This window comes from Meriones unguiculatus, chromosome 14 (genome assembly GCF_030254825.1).
Source record: "Meriones unguiculatus strain TT.TT164.6M chromosome 14, Bangor_MerUng_6.1, whole genome shotgun sequence".
Lineage (NCBI taxonomy): Eukaryota > Metazoa > Chordata > Mammalia > Rodentia > Muridae > Meriones > Meriones unguiculatus.
In genome coordinates, this window is record NC_083361.1 from 55,568,206 (window position 1) to 55,588,572 (window position 20,367).

Below are 20,367 nucleotides of genomic sequence, written 5' to 3' on the forward strand. Positions count from 1 at the left end.
TTGCAAGCCTTCCTTAGCTTGTTTGCTGCTTCCTCCCCTTCCCCTCCTTTCCCTCCTCCTAACCTTCTCCCCTTCTTCTTTCTTCTCCCTCTTACCCTTCTCTCTATCCCCTCTCCATCCTCCCTCGCCCCTCGTCCTGCCCTCCTCCCCTCTTTATCCTCATCTTCCAGTCTTCTTTCTTCTGCTCTTCTTTTTGGTCCCTCTTGAGCTAAAATCTCTGTATACATCCAGGCTACCCTGGGACTTGCGGTATAGCCCAGGCTGGCCTTGAACTTATGATGCTTCAAGGCCTTTACCTCACACATGCTGGGGCTTTCAGGCCTTTTACCACCATGACTGACTTACTGGAAGCCTTAAAAAGTGTTAAAGCAGGAAGTGATGCTTTGTTATGCCCTGTGCTTGCGGAGAACTGAGTCAGTCACTGAAATCTATTGTAGAGACTGGCTTCCTTTTATCTTTCAGAAAGAACTGATGTGCACCTACCCACAGCTAACCCCTCCCTTCCTCCATCTGCCTAGCCCAGGCTAGCCTCACATTTGTGATACCCGTCCCGTCTCAGTCTCCCACATGCTGGGTTGAAAAGCATTGACCACCATATCTGACTTTTGACTGTCATTTCTAAGTTCTAAACCCAACCTTGCAGTTCTGGCCCCGTACGCTGAAATCACTGCCTTCTGGAGAGAGCTGCACACGCATTCTTTGGAGTTTGCACATCTTAGTCCTAGTCTCCTGCCACGTGGATCAATCCTCTTCTGGAGAACTTAGAAATTCTCTGTGGAGCACAGTCCCCGTGTAAGGTTGCGGCAAGCTCTAAACTCCAGGGAGATTACACAGCAGGCTGAGCAAGAGTCAGCAACCACACACGGCCTGAAAGACTCAACTTCACTGGAAATTTCAAACTGGACTAAGTCCCTTGGGGAGCGGGTGGCTTTGCTGAGCGTGGCCCTTCCCTGTGTTTCAGTGGTGCCGGGCTGGGGAGTGCGTGAGCAAGACACCCATCCCAGAACACGTGGACGGGGACTGGAGTCCGTGGGGCGCCTGGAGCATGTGCAGCCGAACATGCGGGACGGGAGCGCGATTCCGGCAGAGGAAATGCGACAACCCCCCGTAAGTTCCCGCTCACACCCCGCCGCTGCGAGGGGCACCCCACCCTGTGGCTCTGCTTAGTGGCGGCCATTCTCAGGAAGCTTGGGGGACTTGCTGTTGGCAGATTTGGTAGCAGGTTGAGCATATGTCTGGAAGTTACCTATGGATGGATTCAGTGTTTGGTCAGCTAAATCATTCTCACTATTTCTCTTTCTAGAACTATTTGACAGGGAGAAAACTAATGCACTTTTCTCTTTAAATTCCTTTCCATGGGCTATGATACACCCAGACCCTTACCATTCACTCAGGACATCTGCTCTGGAAAACTGGGGACTAGATTTTATGCTCCATTATACTCATTACATCCTGGTGGGTTTTCTTCTTCTCTGAACTTTCTTGATTGTAAACCGTCCCTTTGGCCACCACCTGCTTTCTCTCTTGAATGTCCTCAGTCAGACCCCATCTGTTTAGAGGGTGAGCAAGTGATAAATTGTGTCTGAACATGAAATGATTTTCCACAATGAAGTCAGGTTGATGACTTATTTGCAGATACCTCTTGTTTTGTAAAAAAAAAAAAAAAAAAAAAAAAAAAAAAAAAATCCCAGTGCTCAGGCTGTATAGTTAAGTCACAGGGGTGGGCCACAGCCATTGGAAGTGTTCATTGTGCCAGGTGATACCCAGAGCCACCCAAGGCTAGGGACATCCTTTATAAGGAGGGCTGACATCCATAGTTTAGTGGGTGACAGCAGCCTTGTAATTTTTAGTTAGTGCTGTAATAATTGGCATTTTGTCTTTTTTTTTTTTTTTTTTTTTTTTAGAATAAGGTACAGCTGAATGTCTGGCACACAATAGGTATTTAATCTGTTAGGAATGACCTTCTTAACTGAAATCCTGGGTGACCTCTTATGAAAGGGGGCAGAGATGATGAAACACCTTTGGCTGAGTGGTGAAAAATGATTGGAGGATAGGTTAAGTTTGGGGGTTGTTATTGCTGTTGTTTTCTGGGGAAGGGGTGAGACAGGGTTTCTCTGTATAGCCTTGGCTGTGCTGGAACTAGATAATTTCTTTTTAACATGGCTCAGTGGAAAGTAATAGCTTTGACTCTCAAGGGAGAGGTGTGAGTTTAGATTCAGAGAGCTGAGGCTTAGGCCCTAGTTATCAAGATCATTAGCCATTTGACCTCAGGGTAGACTCTGCTGAAACTTGGGCTTTGGTTTCCCCTGGCATGTAAGAGGAAGAAGAGCCAAATGTGAAAACTGGCACAGAGTAGTCTCCAAGTCCAGTACTGCACCTTACACTGCAGCACCTGGCAGCTTCTACTTGTCCCAACTGCTAAAAATTGTAAAATAAAATTGTTAGGACGCCTGTGAAGCCATTGCCATTTTATAAGTGATCCTTATCGTGAGAGCAGAAGAACCAGGATGAAGTACTCACCTTGTCCTGTCCACCCACAGGGTGGGAGGGGCTTTTAAGAAGTACGGAAGGCTGTCTGGGGTGCTGTGCTTGTGATTAGAGCTCATGGCCCTTGGCTGGATACTGGCCTCCTTTGGCTTATCACAAATGTCAGCTCTTATCAGGTGGTGCTCAGGAAACATCATACAGAGCCGCTAACGGTTCAACATTCCCTGTGTCCTGACATGCTGGCAGTTGGATTGGATTTAGGCAACAGCAGTACTCGTTCACACCACACGATGTTCTCAGTGCGGGGGAAAATGCATTAGACACACTTTTAAGAGACCAGTGTTGTCCTTATGTCTTGCAAGTGTTATTGGCTAATATCCCCCTGCTGGAGACAACTTGCAGAGGGGACTTTCTGGAACTCTGTGGCTTCTCACCAAGACTGTCACAACTGTCAAGGTGTCCTAACTGCGCCTTGACCTGCCCGTTTGCTGCTCTGTCCTCCCCAGGGGACCCTTTGCAAGCTAATCTCCTTAAGGCTCCCAGTTCCTAGAACTGTGTTGCTGTGCCCTCCCTGGCTTGCCCTGCCGTGAGCCCTCGTGTGTTGGCAATCTAGTCCCATCCCTCCAGATCCAGGGTCTCCAGAAGAGAGAGTGCTTATAAGTTATTCTTTCATTTGTCTTTATTCTCAACCAGTTCTTGCCACACCGTATTTGTACCCAGACCCTCACCCCCAACCCTACTACCAACATGAATTTTATCTCTCAGCCTTCTGTGTTTTATCACTGAGGACTGAGAGAATTGCCAGAACATCCACACAGACAGCTGTAGGCTTGTGGGGGCTTCATACATTGGCATTTGACAGTAGTGTTCCTTCTTGCCCAGTCCCTGCTGGCCTGATGGCTGTGGGATAGACTGGTGGTAAAAATGTACCAGAAAGAGAAGAGAGAAGGCCCCCCATTCTTGTTCCTTCCAAGCCTTTGTTTCTTCTGACAGATTTTGTTGTTCTCAGGAAGCATTGAGTAGAAAGAATGCCAGGCACAGGTTTACAATAACAAGCAAAGACAAAGTCCTGCCCACCTTCCCAGGATTCCCCCTATTCCTGTTTCATACTGGACCTCTTGTGAGCCACTCTCTCCTCCCTGCTCACTTCTACCTTCTTCATACGTGTCCCCTCCATCACTGCCTGGCTCAAGGGCACAGCCCTGTGTCCATGGGTATCCTTTTGCCTCATTTACAGCTGTTGGTAACAAGTTTGGAGAGCCGGCCCCACCATCACCGTGTATCAACCCCCTACGGCAGGGCTCTGTTGTTTATTAGCCAGGTGGTTCTGTGAGAAAGGCATCTTTCTCATCCCCACTGGGCAGATCCAAAGCTGAGTCAGTCAGCAATTAGATGACTTGTCCTAGGCCACACAGGTAGGTAGTAACAAATGGCTTGATAATTTCTCTAAAAACACAGAAACCTATGGGATCAGTTTCTCCTTAAATGCCTGAACGAGAACGTGTTTCCTGTATTTGCTCTGGCTTCCAGGGTCTCTGGCGGGCTTTGCCCTCCCTGGCTTGCAGAAATGCCACAGTCTATCTGCACTTGAATGTGGTCTCTCTTCCTTCTCTTCTCCTGGAAGTACACTTACCATTGGATTTCAGGCCCGCATAGTCTAAGATATTCTCAGCTTAAGATCTGAAGTACCTACCCCCTACAACTCGTTTTCTGAATGAAGTGATGTCCTCGTGTTCCAGGCTGTCATGACCACCATTCATTTCTACCCCAATCTTGAAGCATCTTTTCTACTCTTCAGCCACAATGGTCCAACTCAGGACCATTCCTCAGTACTTTACTGGCCCTAACTTCCCTTTACCTTTGTTTATATCTCAGTGTAAATCTCTTATCCCCAGAGAAGCCCTTTCCCTGACCACGCTGTATAAAGTAGGGGTCAGCTTCACTCTTAGCCCCCTCGTAGCACTGCAGCTGCCAAATCTCTTATACTTTAATTCACTTGATTTTTGCTTCGTTCTCATTGGCCTTGGGGTTTCATGAAGGCCTAGGACAGGCTCCACCTTTTCTTCCACGTCTACAGCTCAATAAAATATGCTAGGACATCTCCTTGCCTGTTTTCCTAGGAGAAGCAATCCTTCTACCCTTCCTAGGACTCCAAAACACACCCCTTTTTTCTTTTGAGAAACACGAAGATTAAAACCGTCACACCAGATAATAGATCACCAATAAGCTCCCTTACCTGTGTCACCTCATGGATGCTCTAAAAAGCCAGGCCATGCAGCCCACCCTTCCCCTGCAGTGCTACCACTCACAGCCAGAAATGTCACCCCAGCCTTGCCTATTTCAACTTAAAAAAATGACCTGGTTTTGCTCTTGTAATATTGATGCCTTAGTAGTCAGTCTGATTATTTGCTATGACCATTCAGCTCCGTTTCCTATCTCCTTGAGGAATGTTCTACAAGAATCCATCCTACCTTCCTGGAGCCAACCCAAGAGAGAGGAGAAAAACAAAGTCAGACTTCAGGCAGGTGGATCTCCGGCAGGCCTGGTGTTTTTTCTGAAGCAACTGGGTCAGCACTGTAGGCACTAGGGCTTGCAGCGTAGGGCCTGATCTTGCACAAGGCCTCCATTATGACTGTTACAAAGCACAGCTGATCATGGCCTCTGAGCCAAGTTCTGACCAAAATAACATGCTCTCTGTCTCACTCCCTAAATCAGACAGCTCACTGCCCTGATATTTCGAGAGGCTGGCCAGAGCTCACCGCTGTATACAGCCTGGAACAGTCCCATGAGCCTCTCCCCATGGTTTTCTCTGCACATCCCTGGCCCCTTTCCCTCTATTCTGCAGCTGTTCTATTCACTGTCCAAAGATACTGGCGAGAGAGTTTCCAACCCCCATCACCCCACCCTTTTTTCCTGGTCCTGGCTTTTAGAGCTGTTTGTCTTATTACTTCCCAGTGTACACTGGGAAGCACCCGTGTTTTTCAACTAGCTTCCTAACTTTGTTCTTTCCTGCTCTTTATATCGCTCTTGGTTAGAGTTAGCGGAAAATTCATCTCTGTTTTGGATTCTGATGCTGCGTGAAAAGGGGAGGCAGACAGAAAGGCTCAGGTGCCCATGTGACACTCTATCCCAACACCTGCAGGATGGCGTGAAGAGAGAGGCTGGTGCATCAGGGCCACTGCAGTGTTGTCACCCCACGGCCACAACAAAGAGGGGGGAGCGGCTAGTCACTCACTCAGTACTCAGCAGGGGAAAGGGCAGTTTTCTGAATATGCTTGGCTTTGTGTCCCCAGTGAGTCCCCGCTGTGTGACCTGGACTGTCTATGGGTTATTCATTTTAAAAAAAAAATGAGTTGTCTGATCTTAGCAGCAGTTACACTCATGGCTTAGATACTTATCAGAGGAGACCCTAACGCTGGAACTGCTGTTGCCCCAAGGTGCCCAAGCAAGGCCTGTTCAAGCCATTTTAGTGTCTGTCCACCTAAGCTTCAACTGTATCAATGTTTAGAAGGTGCTGAAAGAAGACAGTCTAAATGGTGAGGATTGACATCAGATATGCGTCTGTTTTACTTGTGTATGTGTGTTCGTGTGTGTAAGTGCATGTGTGTTCATGTGTATGTGTATGTGTCTGTGCTCATGCCTGTGGACAGCGGTATCTTCCTTGATCCCTCTCCACCTTATGTGTTGAGGCAGGGTCTCTAACGTAAATCCAGAACTCAACAACTCATCTACTTTGATTAGCTGTCTCACTCTGGAGAGCCTGTCTCGGCCTCCCAAGTTCTGGGATTACAAATGAGTTGCCATGGCTACCTAGCATTTTGATCCAAACCCCCGTCCTTGTGGCAGTAAGCCATTCACTTAGCCCCGAAGATGCATCTTTTAAAACCCTCATGCCAAACTGTCTATGTCAGGCCATCCTTTGACAATTGATGGGCAGTTCTGCATTGCTTCTCATCCTTACCCCTAGCTCACACCCCTAACAGTCATCCTCCATCCTCATTGGACCTTTGGTTTCTGCATCTGAGGGGTGTGGCCAAGAACTTCTTCTGACTTTTTGCTCAGACTGTCTTCTATGTGTCCTCAGGTAGCTGCTCCCGACTTCATGGTAAGATTTCAGCTTGCTGGCACCTCCCTGTCACAGGCCCTATGGAGCCAGGGAGCATATGCTGTAGAGCCCACAGGCCTGGGCCTTCTAGTTCTCTGAAGGAAATCTGAGCAAAAGATGAGGTCCCACTAGCAGCTCTCAAAAGGGAATAGCTCTTCTGTTATGAACTCTTATTTTTACTGTTGTTTTTTTGCCACGTCCTGCTGGGTTTTTTGTTGTCTTAGTCTTCCTGGATGTGTTTTGTTTTTATCTGCCCTGAATGGCTTCAGAGGGCCTCCAGGGTGAACCAGAGTCCCCATCCCTCTGCTTCACGCCCGGCACATGTGGATCCGGGCTCTCCTCCCTGCCCTTGCTGCTCTAGAAAAACATCTTCCAAAGCCCAGGCTCCCCTGGATGACTCGGGATCCATCCAGGTGAGCCAGCATGGGATGCGAGGTAAACACGGTCCCACCTGTGTCGACCTCCATGACCCCTGCCACACCCTCCCCATGACCCTGCAGTGGCCGCCCCCCTTAGCTGAGACCATGGATAATACCAAACCCTATATATGCTGTGCTTTTTCCTATACATCCGTGCCTCTGAGAAGTTTAACTTTAAAGTTAGGCACAGTAGGGGGTTAATAACAATGATAAACAAAACAATCACAACTATTTGCTACGTTAAGGGCATTTGAAACTTGCTAATCGTATGTTTGTAGCAATCCCCGTTTTATGTTTCTAGACCACGTTTGATTGTCCATCCCTGAAAACTGCAGGAAGCAAAACTGTAAATTTGAGAAACAACCATGCTATAGAGCTGGCCACGAGGAGTGAGGGCCATGTGATCCTGCCACACGTGGTATGGGGATTACTTAGGCAGTGGGCCGTGAAGCTAGTTGTATTCCTCTTTTCCCATGTTGGTCAAAATAATGACGGTGATTATTTGATATCAGTTTCTGAGCATAAATCTTGTTTCTGTGTGTGTGTGTGTGTGTGTGTGTGTGTGTGTGTGTGTGTGTGCGTGTGTACACTATGTAGCTGTGTACCACCTATATGCACATGGATACAGAGACCCAAGGGTCATGTTGGGACCCATCTACTATAGCTCCTCCACCTTATTCAAGACAAGATCTCTCAGTCAAACCCAGAGCTCACTGATATGGCCACTTCTGCTAGCCAGCTTACTCTGGTGAATCCCCTCTCTCTGTCTTCCAAGGCTAAAACTACAGGCAGAATCATATTCCCATCCAGAATTTGCATGGGCTCTGGGATTTCAAACTCCATTATCCATGCTTGTGTGTAAAGCGCTTCAGCCAGGAAGCCATCTCCCCAGCCCCCGTGGACATTTTGAACAGAGTAGGTATACTTGAAAGAAATCCTGGCTTTATACAGAAATTGATGAGAGTATGTGGGAAATAGATACTAAGAGACACCCAGAACCCTGATGGATACAGGATTCAGAGATGCAGGCATAGTCTTTGTGTCTCTCCTGGGTGAAGATGCCCCTCACACACCTGAGACTCTGTTTGCATCCTCAGAGAGGTCACAGCCGGGCCCACAGACAAAGGGGAAACCTGTAAACTGAACCCTGTAGGAAGGCAGGGTGGGCGTCAGAGAAGAGATGCATTGCAGAATAGGACAGGAATTTGCCTGAAGGGCTCCTATGCTCCTATACTGGCATGCAGGAGGATGCTTCCCAAAGATGCTAGTGCAGTGTACTGGGAGAAATGGGGAGGAAAGCCTGCCCCTCTCCAGTGCCCCTTTAGAAACTTGTATTAACAAAGCTGAGCCTCAAGCCTGTTTTTAACTGGAGACACTTTCTTCACATGCTACCCTGAGTATCATTTCATTAGAATTTGGAAGATGCTCTTCCACATTTCTGTTTGCCTTTTTTAATTGTTTATGTACACACACACACACACACACACAGAGAGAGAGAGAGAGAGAGAGAGAGAGAGAGAGAGAGATATTTGTGGGTTCTTTCTTCTGCCTGCTAACCACTGTCTGGTGATTGCAGTTTTCGTTCCTTAATTTTATCTTTGTTTCTCTTTAATAACTCCATCTCATCTTCATGCAACGTATCCCCGTGTCTGTTTTTCTTTCATTCTTTCACATCTTATGACAGTTGTTTTAAAGTATTTGTCTAGTAAGTCTAACACCTGAGCATCATCAGGGATGGAGTTTGCTGATACATTTTGTTCCATTGAACCATTGAATGAGATATGTTTTTCTGTTTTGTTTTGTTTTTTTTTGTTTTGTTTTGTTTTTGTGCTGTGTGATTTTTTTTTTCTGGAAATTGGACATTTGAGTCTATGGTAGGTCCAGATTTGCTGTCTTTGATTCCTTTCTTTTGTTTGCTTATGGCTGAATGATATCTCTATGCAAGGAGTGATCAGAAGTAAAAGTTTAAGACTTTGCAGGTCTTGTCTGACCCTTGATCTTTTCCTGGCCATCCATCATAGCTTTCTAACCTCTGGAGATCCAATTGCTTTTAAATTACTTAATGTATACATGTCTGCCATTTATCTGTCTATCTATCTGTCTATCTATCTATCTATCTATCTATCTATCTATCTATTTTGAGGCAGTATCTCTCTATGTAGCCCTTACTGTACTGGAAATTGATAGGCATTTAGAAAAGAAAATGGTAGTTAGAAGCAGAGAAGCTGATCTTTGTAAATCCCTGGAAACCATGTAACCTGTCGGGCTTTCAGCAATATCAGTTTGTGTCTATAGCTCAGTGGTCAGAAGCAGCAGTCAGGACTTGGAACACAGGGGCTAGATATTTGGTAAATAAGCTCCCCCCCTTTTTTTAACATCCTAGCTCCGTCAAGCTCTTGATTATCTTTCATGGTGCTTGGGGCGGAATGAATATTAATTCCCACCATCCTAAAGGATGAAGTAGACCAACGTTAACTACAGTGTACCAGCCAGGAATCTGCATGCTTTGACATATACTCCCACATTCAAACAGTTCCTAATGATAGTTTTAGCTGTCTAGATAGAGACGGATTACCTCATTGTGGACATCCTGGTGCTTTTCACTCTGTCTTCTATGACATCTCTCTCACTCTCTACCTCTCATTTCTCCTCCTCTTTACCTTCTTCCACCTTTTGTTCAATCACTTTTACCTGTACTTCATTGTAACCTCATCTTAATTAATTGCATCTTCAATGACCCCATTTTCAAATAAGGTTACAATTCTGAGGTGCTAGGGTAGGGTAAGATTTTAACATAGAAACTAAGGAGAGGGGACATGGTTTGGCTTGGGACAGTTTACCAGAAGACACATGCTATATTGTGCATCTTTTCTTGGTCCCCGGTCATAAAAACTTAACCTATCACAATGAAAGTGTCTCTTTTGGTACCCCATGTGGTTTTTGGGACCCAGTACATCTCTGTTCTTTCTATTTTTGCTTTCTGATACAGAAATACATTCTGTGTGTACTTGGTAACTGAGCCCAGAGTCCTTGGGGATATGGTGTGAGGTTGCATCTATCTGAGTTCACTATATGATCATTTCTCTGAGGTGTGATTGCCTGATGTTCTAGGCAGACAACAGAATACAGGGTCCATCTTTCAGATTCCACCAGCCCTTTAAAGGACTGGCCTTTAAAGGAAGTTAGCTTTGCCAAGATCTCTGCTTCCCATCTCTCTTAGGGTTTTCTGTATATGGCTGCATTTAAAAAACCTTTTTAAAATTTTTTATATTTTTATATATAGTGAGTATGTGTTTGTGTGCCCATGAGCCAGGGTGCCAGGGTGGAAGTCTTAACTTGGGCCCAGTTGGAACTCAGGACCTCTCGAAGGGCCATCAGTGTGTGATTTTCCCATCTTCCCCTATAGTGGAAGGAGCATGAGCAGTGGTCTCATCTGTTCTAACAAAGGTTTTTATAATGTTTTGTTGCAGCCTAGCTGAACCCATTACTTCCCACGTTGTCCACAGCTGCTTCTGTCCCAATAACAGTTGCTGCAGTAAACCGTGTGGCCCAAAAGAGCAAAACTACATATTCTCTGGCCCTTTATGGAAAAGGTTCATTGATATCTAGTGTAGATACTTATAAAAATGGATGCCACTCTCTATTCTCTCATCTTTCCTTTAAAATCACGATCAGAGGGTGGCCTGTGGACCTGTGAATGGCAAGAGAGGGAAAGAAATACCCACCCCTACACCCCACACTTGGTTTGTGAGTACAAAATGCAGGTCAAGACCCTTGGTGCACAGTTTTTCTCTCTTATGTTAATCTCAATGAAAAGCAAGTAACATAGTGTATCATCATGAACTTGGTACCATGGTGATGTGTGGAAGCCTTGATCTTGACTAGGTCTGAGTCCCTCAAGGACACCTTGGGACCTCTCAAAGAAGCTAAGTAAAGCTACACTCTGACCATCCCAGCCAGCATCTTGCCATCCTGTCTTGATGAGCCTCAGATAGGTGGACTTGGCCAGTGAACACAGCTTATTCTCTAGAACCAAGTACCACTTAGTCAGTCTAGACATGACATTCGAGGAATCCAGGTCACATGTTGACCTCACTCTTGCCCTGATTATGGTGGGCAGAGCTAGGACTTAACTGGCCAGTGTCCAGAAACTGACTATGTATGAGTGAACTGATTGCCCCATTGTATTGTAAAGTAAATGAGAACTACTTATTCATCCCTCCTAAAACTTGGAGGCTTGTAGAACATATCAAAGTGTTTTTAAGGGTCTTCACTTTAGTGACAAAAATGTTTTAAGTGCCAAAATTTCCTTTGGGGTTTTCAAGGTCACCTAGGAGCAAGTCTTAAATCCAGGTGGAAGATGGGACTTATGGCTCTTGCTGAACTGATACTCACTGTATCCTGTCTCCACATGACCCTTATTTACAGTCCTGTGATGCAGTTTTCTGCTGGCCCACTTGAACATGCCTCTGGTGCGGGGCGGGGCTCACCCAGATGTAGTCGTGTCGGAGAGACACGGTTACTCTGGAAACCTTGCCCACCACCTCCTGGCAGCACCCCGGCATCTCTGCTGTTCCCACCAGACCAGCTGGCTAAGGTATATTTTCTTTCTTCTAGCCCTGGGCCTGGAGGCGCACACTGCCAAGGTGCAAGCGTAGAACATGCCGCTTGTGAGAACCTGCCCTGCCCCAAGGGTGTGCCCAGCTTCCGAGACCAGCAGTGCCAAGCTCATGACCGACTGAGCAGCAAGAAGAGGGGCCTGTTGACAGCAGTGGTGTTTGATGGTAAATGCATAAGGCCCTTCCTTTGTTTGTAGCCTCCCTCCTTTTTCCCCAAGAACTGTAAAACTCACTTGGGGATGCTCATAATCCTCAACTCCCAGCCTAGCCCATCTCAGAACACTCCTGTCTTCTGCCCAACTTAGCCAGGGCCCTGCTCCAGCAATGGTGAGGCCTGATACTAACAACTTGAGACCCCTCCTCACAAGTCATAAAGGCAGGCAGTGGGCTAGGTCCATTTGCAACAGGGCAAGCAGGCTAGCATCTATTTCCCAGCATGCTATGTTCTGACGTATCGAGAGGAGAAGGGTGTGTTTGAGTGTGCATCATTTTGCTTTCTTTGGTTCATTTGGGTTCACCTTACTCTTTGCCTGGAGTACTTGAGAGACTTCTGAGAACTGTGTACAATCTAGGAAAAAAAGGGTAAAGAACACAGGTCATGTTTTCTCTCCAAGAACTTTCTCCCTCACCAAGAGACTGTATGCCATAAGCTGCCACCAAATTTCCAGCACCAAGAAGCAAGTCTAGGTGTTGGGTCATCTCTCCTTATAATCTATGATGTCCGGTCATTGTAGGTGAGGACAACCCAAGGCGTAGTTCAGGACATTGGATAAAAGCCCAACACCTAAACCCTTCTGCTTTAAGGAACGTGACTTTGTATTGTAATCCTGACAATATGGTCCCATTTATCAAGCACACCACAAGCCAGACACAAGTTAGCTCCATAGTCACAATCTGAGTAGGAAAAGGAAGCTGCAAAGGATGGGAGGCAACAGGTTACGTGACATCTAGGGCCTATAGCTGACACTGTTGACTCAGAATAACCCTCTGACTTTCAGGACTCAAACACTGGCTGGAAGCATGAACTCACGGGCACAGTGAAGGACCCCTAGAACTAATGCAACGGAGTCTGGTTTCTCTAACTTCCATTCTTCTTGCAGAAGAATGAATTCTGGTGCCAAGCCTTGGTTTTCTTCCCCGTAAAGTCTCCTTTCTGGCACCTGCAATTATAAGAAGCTTTGGGGAAGAAGCCCAGCTATCCCTAGCAAACAGGAGCTTCAGAGCTGCAGCTCTTAGCCCAACAACCTGACCCCTCTGATTTGAGCTGTCTTGTAAAATAGTACACGGCAGCTTTGGTGGGACCTGCCTAACTGGGAACTTCTAAATGAAAAGAAAGCTCATTGCCCAGACATCTTCCTTGATTTAAAAGGACACCACCTTTGAGGGGCTGGGTCTGCCTTCACTTGGCCAGCAGAATTTGGAAGGAGCTCAGCATTCTCAACCCCAACTTTGTCTGAAGGGAAAGGAAAGAGGAGACTTTCCTCTCCCAAAACAGGGGGTGCTGCTGGAGGTACCCTTACTTTCCTCTGCCTGGGTGCTAGTGTGGTTCATGAGCAGCCTAGAGGCTTCTCCCTACCTCAGGCATATTTGGACCCCTGACTGGGACTGAGACATTACCAGAGAGAGAGAGCTGCTGTGTTCCAGTGCAGCAGCTTGCTGTGATGGGAGCCACCACCCATTACCAAGCCTTCTATTGTCTTCAGAAAGCCAGCTAAAGATGGTTTGAGGCCCCATTTGTCCTCTCCATCTTTCCTAAAGCCAGAAGCATTAGAACTGAGACACACTTTCCCCTTGAACATTTCCGCTCAGCTCTGGGGAGGCGGCATTTTGTTACTTTTTGCTTTATCTTTAAACCCTCTTGCTTCAGGTATTCAGGGTGAAAGTTCCGCTTGAGCAACCCTATCTTATACTTTGTTTTACTGCTAACTGGTGTCAAATGGCTGAAGGCTTCGGTTTTCTTGTCATCATAGCAGAGACTGCTGACTGCCCAGATCTCATGGGGAGGCTCCTTGGGGGCTTTGATGAGTCTAGAATGCATTTTCTCACCATTTTGCCTTTTATTCCAGTCTACCCACGTAGCATATAATTGGCTGTAACAAAAAGCTTTGACCTGAAAAGGCCAGCCATATTTGATAAGGATATCTTATAGACTAGAGGTGCTTAGCCTTTGAAGGAGAGACCTCCGTTCAGGGCTTTGCGAGGGTAGCTTGACCCATCGCTCTCTGGGGCGAAAATTGCCATGACTTCTTACGTATGTGGTTCCATTTCTCTCGGTATAAACAGAAGCCAGCATTTTTAAAAAGCATCTCAGAAGGGCAACAACGAAATAATAAGTGGTTGATTCAGATGACTGATGGTAAGTGTTCTTCTGAAACCCCTCTTTCTCAAAGACATGGTTCTGAAACCCCGCTTTCTAAAAGGCACAATTCTAGCTGAGCCATGATAGGATCCCTGTGGTTGGGCTCTGGCTCCTTGCAGCCCATTATAACTGCCCCTATTCATAGCACTGCCATTGCTGCAGAATTCTTTGGCGAGTGACGCACAGTTCAGTAAAGCACTATTTTCTCTCTTCTCTCTCTCTCCCCTCTTTTAAAAAGAACTCTTACAGAGGTAGACTTTCCGAAGGAGGACTCGGGACCACAAATCCATTCCACCTCCAAAGGGAGACAAAGACTCTCCTTAGAAAAGATCCCAAGGAGGAAAAGCCTTTAGACAGAAACCCACTGAGGTGGCCACTTGCCAAGTCGGTTTCTGCTTTCCCAGTAGGACCTTGTCACAGCAGAAACATTCAAGGGTTCAGACCTGTGTGACCAGACCAACCGCAGGCTCCATGCCCACTGAAGTGTTGGAAAGCTGTGTGTGGACAAAGCGGCTTTTCCCAGCCCCTTCCCTTCACACAGCAGACAGCCCCCAACCCTGAGTCTGAGCATCCAAGCAAATAAGGGATGGGAAGGTCAGAGTCGCGACTCATACTCAGCCAAGCAGCCCAGAAACGGAGAAGCATTGTGACAAAGATGCAGGGTGTTCTTGAAGGACCAATGAGGGGCTGGAACCAAGAGATCTGAACCAAGATATTAGGCCCTTTTTCTATGGCCTCTAGGACTTATCATTGGAGCCCTGCCTGTACTTCAGGGTGCCTTTCTCAAACCTTCTCTACCAAGGAAACTCACAGCTCCTCTTAAGTAAATCTGTATCCCACCTCTGAATCCTATGAAGTCAGTTATGGCTCAGACCTCAGAGCTCTGTAGTGTTTGTAAGGCAATGATGGTTCAGCAGCTACATACTAACAGCCCAGCTGGGACCTAAGGGGACACATGACAGCCTTCCAGAGACCTCTAATGAGCCGGGTACTCAGTCCTGTCAGGACAGGTTGGTTTTACAGTCAGATAGTTTGCCACCCATATAAGAAAACACTGACTTTCAGAGCTTTACATATTTCTGAATTACAAATAAAATAACATGGCTGTCCGTCTCTGGGACCTACCAGGCATTGAGACATGGCCTCTCTGTTTCATAGAGTTCCAATGTTGAGTTACCAGGGAAAAGATGGCTATTCTGGCTGTAGTCAGGTAGTCAGTGCTGCGCCAGTTAACCAAAACCTGTCTGTAGGGTCCAGGTCATGGTGAGGAAAGACCCCGATTGGTCTGATAATAGTCAGGTGGATTCTATTGATCCAATTGGCTAACTCCTGGTATGTGATTATGTCCTGGTTATGAAATTCTAGTGGATAGCTTTTTGAACAGCCAAGACAGAAAACAAGATGGAACTTAGAGAAGCACTTAATCTGGCTTCAACATCAAGTAGACTCTGCCTTATAAGTAAAGACTTTAGGGGCGGGGGAAGATGGCTCAGTGGTTAAGAGCACCATCTGCTCTTTCAAAGGACCCAGGTTCAATTCCCAGCACCCACATGGCAGCTCACAACTGTCTGTAAAGCCAGTTCCAGGGGATCTGACACCTTCACACTAATGCACATAAAATAAAAATAAAAATAAAAGAATTTAAAAAAAATAAGTAAAGACTTTATAACCAAATCCAAGAGATATCAGGGAGGACACTTGGGCCCCAGTGTCCACATTCCCTGTGGTGCTCAGGAGGAATTCCAGAGCTCTAAGCTGATGCCATCACCAGTTCTCAGGCCTCAGAGCCCATCTATCTTGCCTGGGTTATGGTTTCCTCTGGTCAGTGAGAAGACCTTGCCAACAGTCAGGCCTCTGAGAAGCCAGACAGAAGCCTCCACCAGAATTTATCTAAGCACACACTATCCACACGGGAGGCACGATCCAGGCATCTTTCCTTGCTGAGCGTGGCTATACAACTTTTAAGGGTTCCTTTCCTTCTAGACTCCTAGGAATGCAAAGGTCTTGCTCCATGTTCAGAGCTGAGACCCACAATTCATGTTACTTAATGAGACCTTTTCTCTTGGCAGTCTAACTTCCCACTCATAGCAGCCTGGAGGGGACTAGTAGAGAGATTTGAGGAACTCTGAGCCCCTTTTCTATGATTTAAAAGGACTGTCCTCGTCCCTTTGGGAAAAAGAACTATTCCTTGCTATAATGTAGGTAAGACACGCTACATTCTGAGTGTAATCTGTGGGGGAGGGGAGGGCGGTAGACAAATGTGGGAAGTTGTAGCCAATAAAGACACTCTACCTCTGACTCTGTTCTAGAGCCCAGGTGTCCTGGCTGTCTGACCTGGAGGGCAGCATCTGGACATGGCAGATTCAGAGGCAGGTCGAGCTCAGGAGGATCCCTTGCCTAAGACCACAGCCAACATGTGTCCATTCAAGTTACTTCCCCTGATTTAGAGTCTCCGCTTCTCTGAAATTTCTACCAAGGAACCAAAACAAACAACTTTTATCCTTTCCATGCTGGAACTTTCCACAGACTCCAGTTTTCCTCAGAACAACAGTTTCTGCCTTCCTGCCCAAACCCCGTTCCCATTTTTGTTCAAATCAGAGCATACACCCAGACACCATAAATATTTATGAATGTTGTGGTTTGTCTTCAGCAGTGCCATTTTATCCCTTGGTATTTGGGGCTCTGAGGGTTCCTCATTCAGAGTAAACAGTGACGGTCAAAAGAAAGATCAGAACAGAGTGTGGCTGTCCGGGTTGGAAGAGTTGTATGTATTCTGTGAGCCCCATGCTCATGTGTTCAACGGGACAGTGGCAACATACACGGCACTGGGTGGCGTAGACGCGACTTGGCCTGTCGTGTAGATGATCACAAGTGCCCGTGAGTTTCTCTTTATTACATCATCATCATTATCGTTACTGCTGTTGAATGAGTCAGTTGCCCTCAGTGATGCCTTAAAGGGAATTAGACCTGTAGTTTCAGCGACTTCTTCACGAAGGACTCTCTACTTCTGACCTCTGCTCTAGGGCCCAGGTGTCCCGGCTGTCTGACCTGGAGGTGGCACAGAATGTACCGCTGCTATGCGCTAGACACACTAGGTCATTCGGACTGCAGTGCCGTGCTGTACCCCTAAGGTGGTCCCAGGGAGCCTCACACCCCTGGCAACCTCTCGTTAATCCCATCCAATAAGCTTCTAGAACAGGAGCTGCCCTCCATGTGCCATGCAACCTGTCTCCTGCCACTGGGGCCCTGAGAGCACCTGTTACTCTTCGCCAATTTTAGCACTGCCTATAGAGTGCTTGGGGTGTGGTGCCTCAGGCAACCTTGATGAATGAATGACTGGCCTGGAGTCGACCTGCAGTTGGCCATTTCACTTCCAGCTAGACAGCTGTTTCACTTCCAGCTAGACGGAAGAAGTGAGTTGAACCTGCATCCCGAGAGTTTCTTTCTCAGACTCTCAGGTGACCGCCCACAGAGCTGGTTGCTCACGGGCTGTCATGCAAACATGAAAACCCTTGAGACCGGGTAATAAAGCATGTCTGCTCTGACAAGTCCTCTCCAACTGGGATTCCAAGACCCTCCAATGCCACATTGGTTACCAACCTCTTCCGGTACCCCTCCATCACTCCTGGAGACTACCAAAACAGACTCACTGGGGAAGGCTGATGGTGGAGACAGAGAGCCCAACAAGGTAGCATAAGGCACTGTGGCTCTCTCAAGGTTTTCTTTCAAAATAATCCAATGAGTAGGTGAGGGCTAGGTGGCAGAGGAGGCCAGGAGAGGTGTATTCTTACTGAGACAAGATCCACTCATTTGTCCAAGTGTATTTACTAAGTCTTATGAACTCAAGTTCCAATTCTGGTCTGGGAAGAGAAGATGAAAGCACGGTCCCCTGTCCCCTAAGGGGGTCCGTACTCCAGGCTGAAGGTGTAGATGGAAAATCCTTCACCCAAGATGTTTACAGCTAGAAGTCTTTCAGATTGGGGTTATTTTGGACTTGGCAGTACTTGCATATACACAGTGAGCTATGGCTGTGATGGGACACCAACCTAAATGTCGATTTCACTGAGAGCCTAAACATAGTCTTCTAGTTTCTAGTGCGCCTGCTCCTGTCGCATGAGGTCAGGAGGGGGATTTTCTGTTTGTCGTGTCATGTGAGAGTTCAGCAGGTTTCAGAACCTGAGGTTCTCATGGGTCTTGGAGCCTTTGGTATTACATTCTCAATGGAGCCTGCCTCACAGGAAATCCCTTCATATCTAGGATTTGCTCAACCATTCTGCAGCACATGGCCAGTGACCTGGGCTTGTGTGGATATATATATATATATATATATATATATATATATATATATATATGCAAGTGCACATGGAGATGCCCAGCCTCTCTTGTGTCAGGATGGCAGGAGAGAGAGCTCTAAGTTGAAAGCTTCCAGGTTGGTAGGAGCTTCCTACAAAGCTGAGTAGGAAGAGGGATTCTCAGGCGGAGGGAACAAAGGTGGGGAAACGTAGTGTGTTCTCCCAACTCACATTGTTCCAGAAGCAGTGGGAACAGGAACTTTCCTGTAGCTGCTGACATGGCTCTCACGAGTTGTCCTAGTACTCTGTGTGTGTCCCCTTTCTAGCCCTTTGCTCAGTTTCTTCCAGGACCTTCGGGTTCATATTACAGCTCTGCAGTTACTACCCAGCGGCTGGGGCAAGGGGCAAGTGGGAAACAGAGCGCTAAAACAGTTTTTAGGGGAAACACACCAAAGCTCTTAGGAAAACCCCTGTCACAGAGACCCACAGGGCCTGTTTCCCCTCCCTGGGGCACTCTTGTTCACCCTCCCCTACTTTCCCACCACTACTGCAGCAGGCCCCAGCCTCAACTTTGACACGCAGTCATGAATGCACAGGCAGGCTAGCTTACAACGGTACCTTTGTGCAGCTGCAGTGTTTAACAACTGAATGAAAAGGAAATGCCGAGTCTCTGCAAATGGGAGGACCAAGAGGAGGGAGCCCACGGAGCTGCCTGCTTTCCCATTGACTGAGGCAGGGGATCTTGGTCTGTGTGCTGTCTTAAGTGTCCTCAGGTGGTGAGGACAGGCCTAAGCGACTGAGGCCTGGACCTGTACTAATCGCTCCTCCATTGGGCCCATTGCTCAATATGCTTGCCCCCAGCATTGCCCACATACCCCTCCCCATACCAACAGCCACCGACCGACCTTTTCCTCCTCAGATAAGCCGTGTGAACTCTACTGCTCACCCCTTGGGAAGGAGTCGCCGCTGCTGGTGGCTGACAGGGTCCTGGATGGCACACCCTGCGGACCCTACGAGACTGACCTCTGCGTGTATGGCAGATGCCAGGTGACCTGCTTTTCCTACTGTCCTTGGTGGGCCTGTGGGGAAAGGTTCCCTCTCCCTCAGAGTGGGTCTGTGGTGGAGCTGAGGCCTTTGAGGGTCAGGTTCTCTCACAAAGATCTGTGCTGCCCTCTGTGGCCAGTGGCCACCAGCACATGCCCTGCCCTTCGTAGTGACTGAGCATCATGCCCAAGGTGGGCTTAAGTGGCTGAAAGATCAGTAGCCTCTTGGAAATATTTGAAAATTCCTCTAGACATCATGATTCATGCAATGAGCAGGAGAGTATGAGATAGGGCAAGAGGGATGAGTGGATAGTGCACTGGGTTCACTTACAAATACTTAGTGGAACTAAACAAGCACTTTTGCAGATAGTGTCCAGGGAGGTGGAGGTGCCTGGCATTTGAGGAGTCCTGTATCCTCTGGGACACAGATCCCCAACTCATGATCTGTTAGGAGATTGACAAATAGCCAAAATAGGGAGGAAGGGAGAGAGAAAGAAAGACAGAAAGAGAGAGAGAGAGAGAGAGAGAGAAAGAAAGAGAAAGAAAGAGAAAGAAAGAAAGAAAGAAAGAAAGAAAGAAAGAAAGAAAGAAAGAAAGAAAGAAGTACTCTGTTTATCTGTTGTCAATCTCTTTACCTACCAGAAGGAGCATCTCCTGGTGGAGTGAAGTGAAAATGGGGGGCTAGAACTGCTCTGACTTTTTAACAGCTAGGGGGATAGAGCTCAGGTAAAGCAACCTGTGCCCACAGGGGCCATCCCCTGATGACCGAGCTCAACCCAAGTAGACACTAAGCCTAAAACAAGCAGCTGTGGTGACGTGCATAGGCCGGCTTATGAATGGAAATCTTTCCCACAGTGCTGGAGGCACAGAAGTCCAAGGTCTCAACATTGGGCATATTTCGCTTCTGGTGAGGGCTCCCTTTACATGAATGGTTTCTTTTTGTTCCATCCTCACATGATGGAGGGGGTAAAGCTGCCCTTTGGGGCCTCTTTTAGAAAAACACTGATTCCATCAGTGAGGGTTCCACTATCAGGAGACCTAAT

At 47.2% G+C, this 20,367-nt stretch overlaps 1 protein-coding gene across 2 annotated transcripts in view; it reads left to right on the top strand.

Moving 5' to 3' along the window:
• The window catches only part of Adamts17 (ADAM metallopeptidase with thrombospondin type 1 motif 17), a 299,178-nt gene that overhangs the window by 180,862 nt on the left and 97,949 nt on the right, over positions 1-20,367 (top strand). For both annotated transcript variants that reach the window (XM_060367298.1, XM_060367300.1), the window contains exons 12-14: positions 962-1,107; positions 11,629-11,795; positions 19,201-19,328. In XM_060367298.1, coding sequence (XP_060223281.1) covers positions 962-1,107; positions 11,629-11,795; positions 19,201-19,328 — 441 coding nt within the window. The remainder of the gene's footprint in view (positions 1-961; positions 1,108-11,628; positions 11,796-19,200; positions 19,329-20,367) is intronic.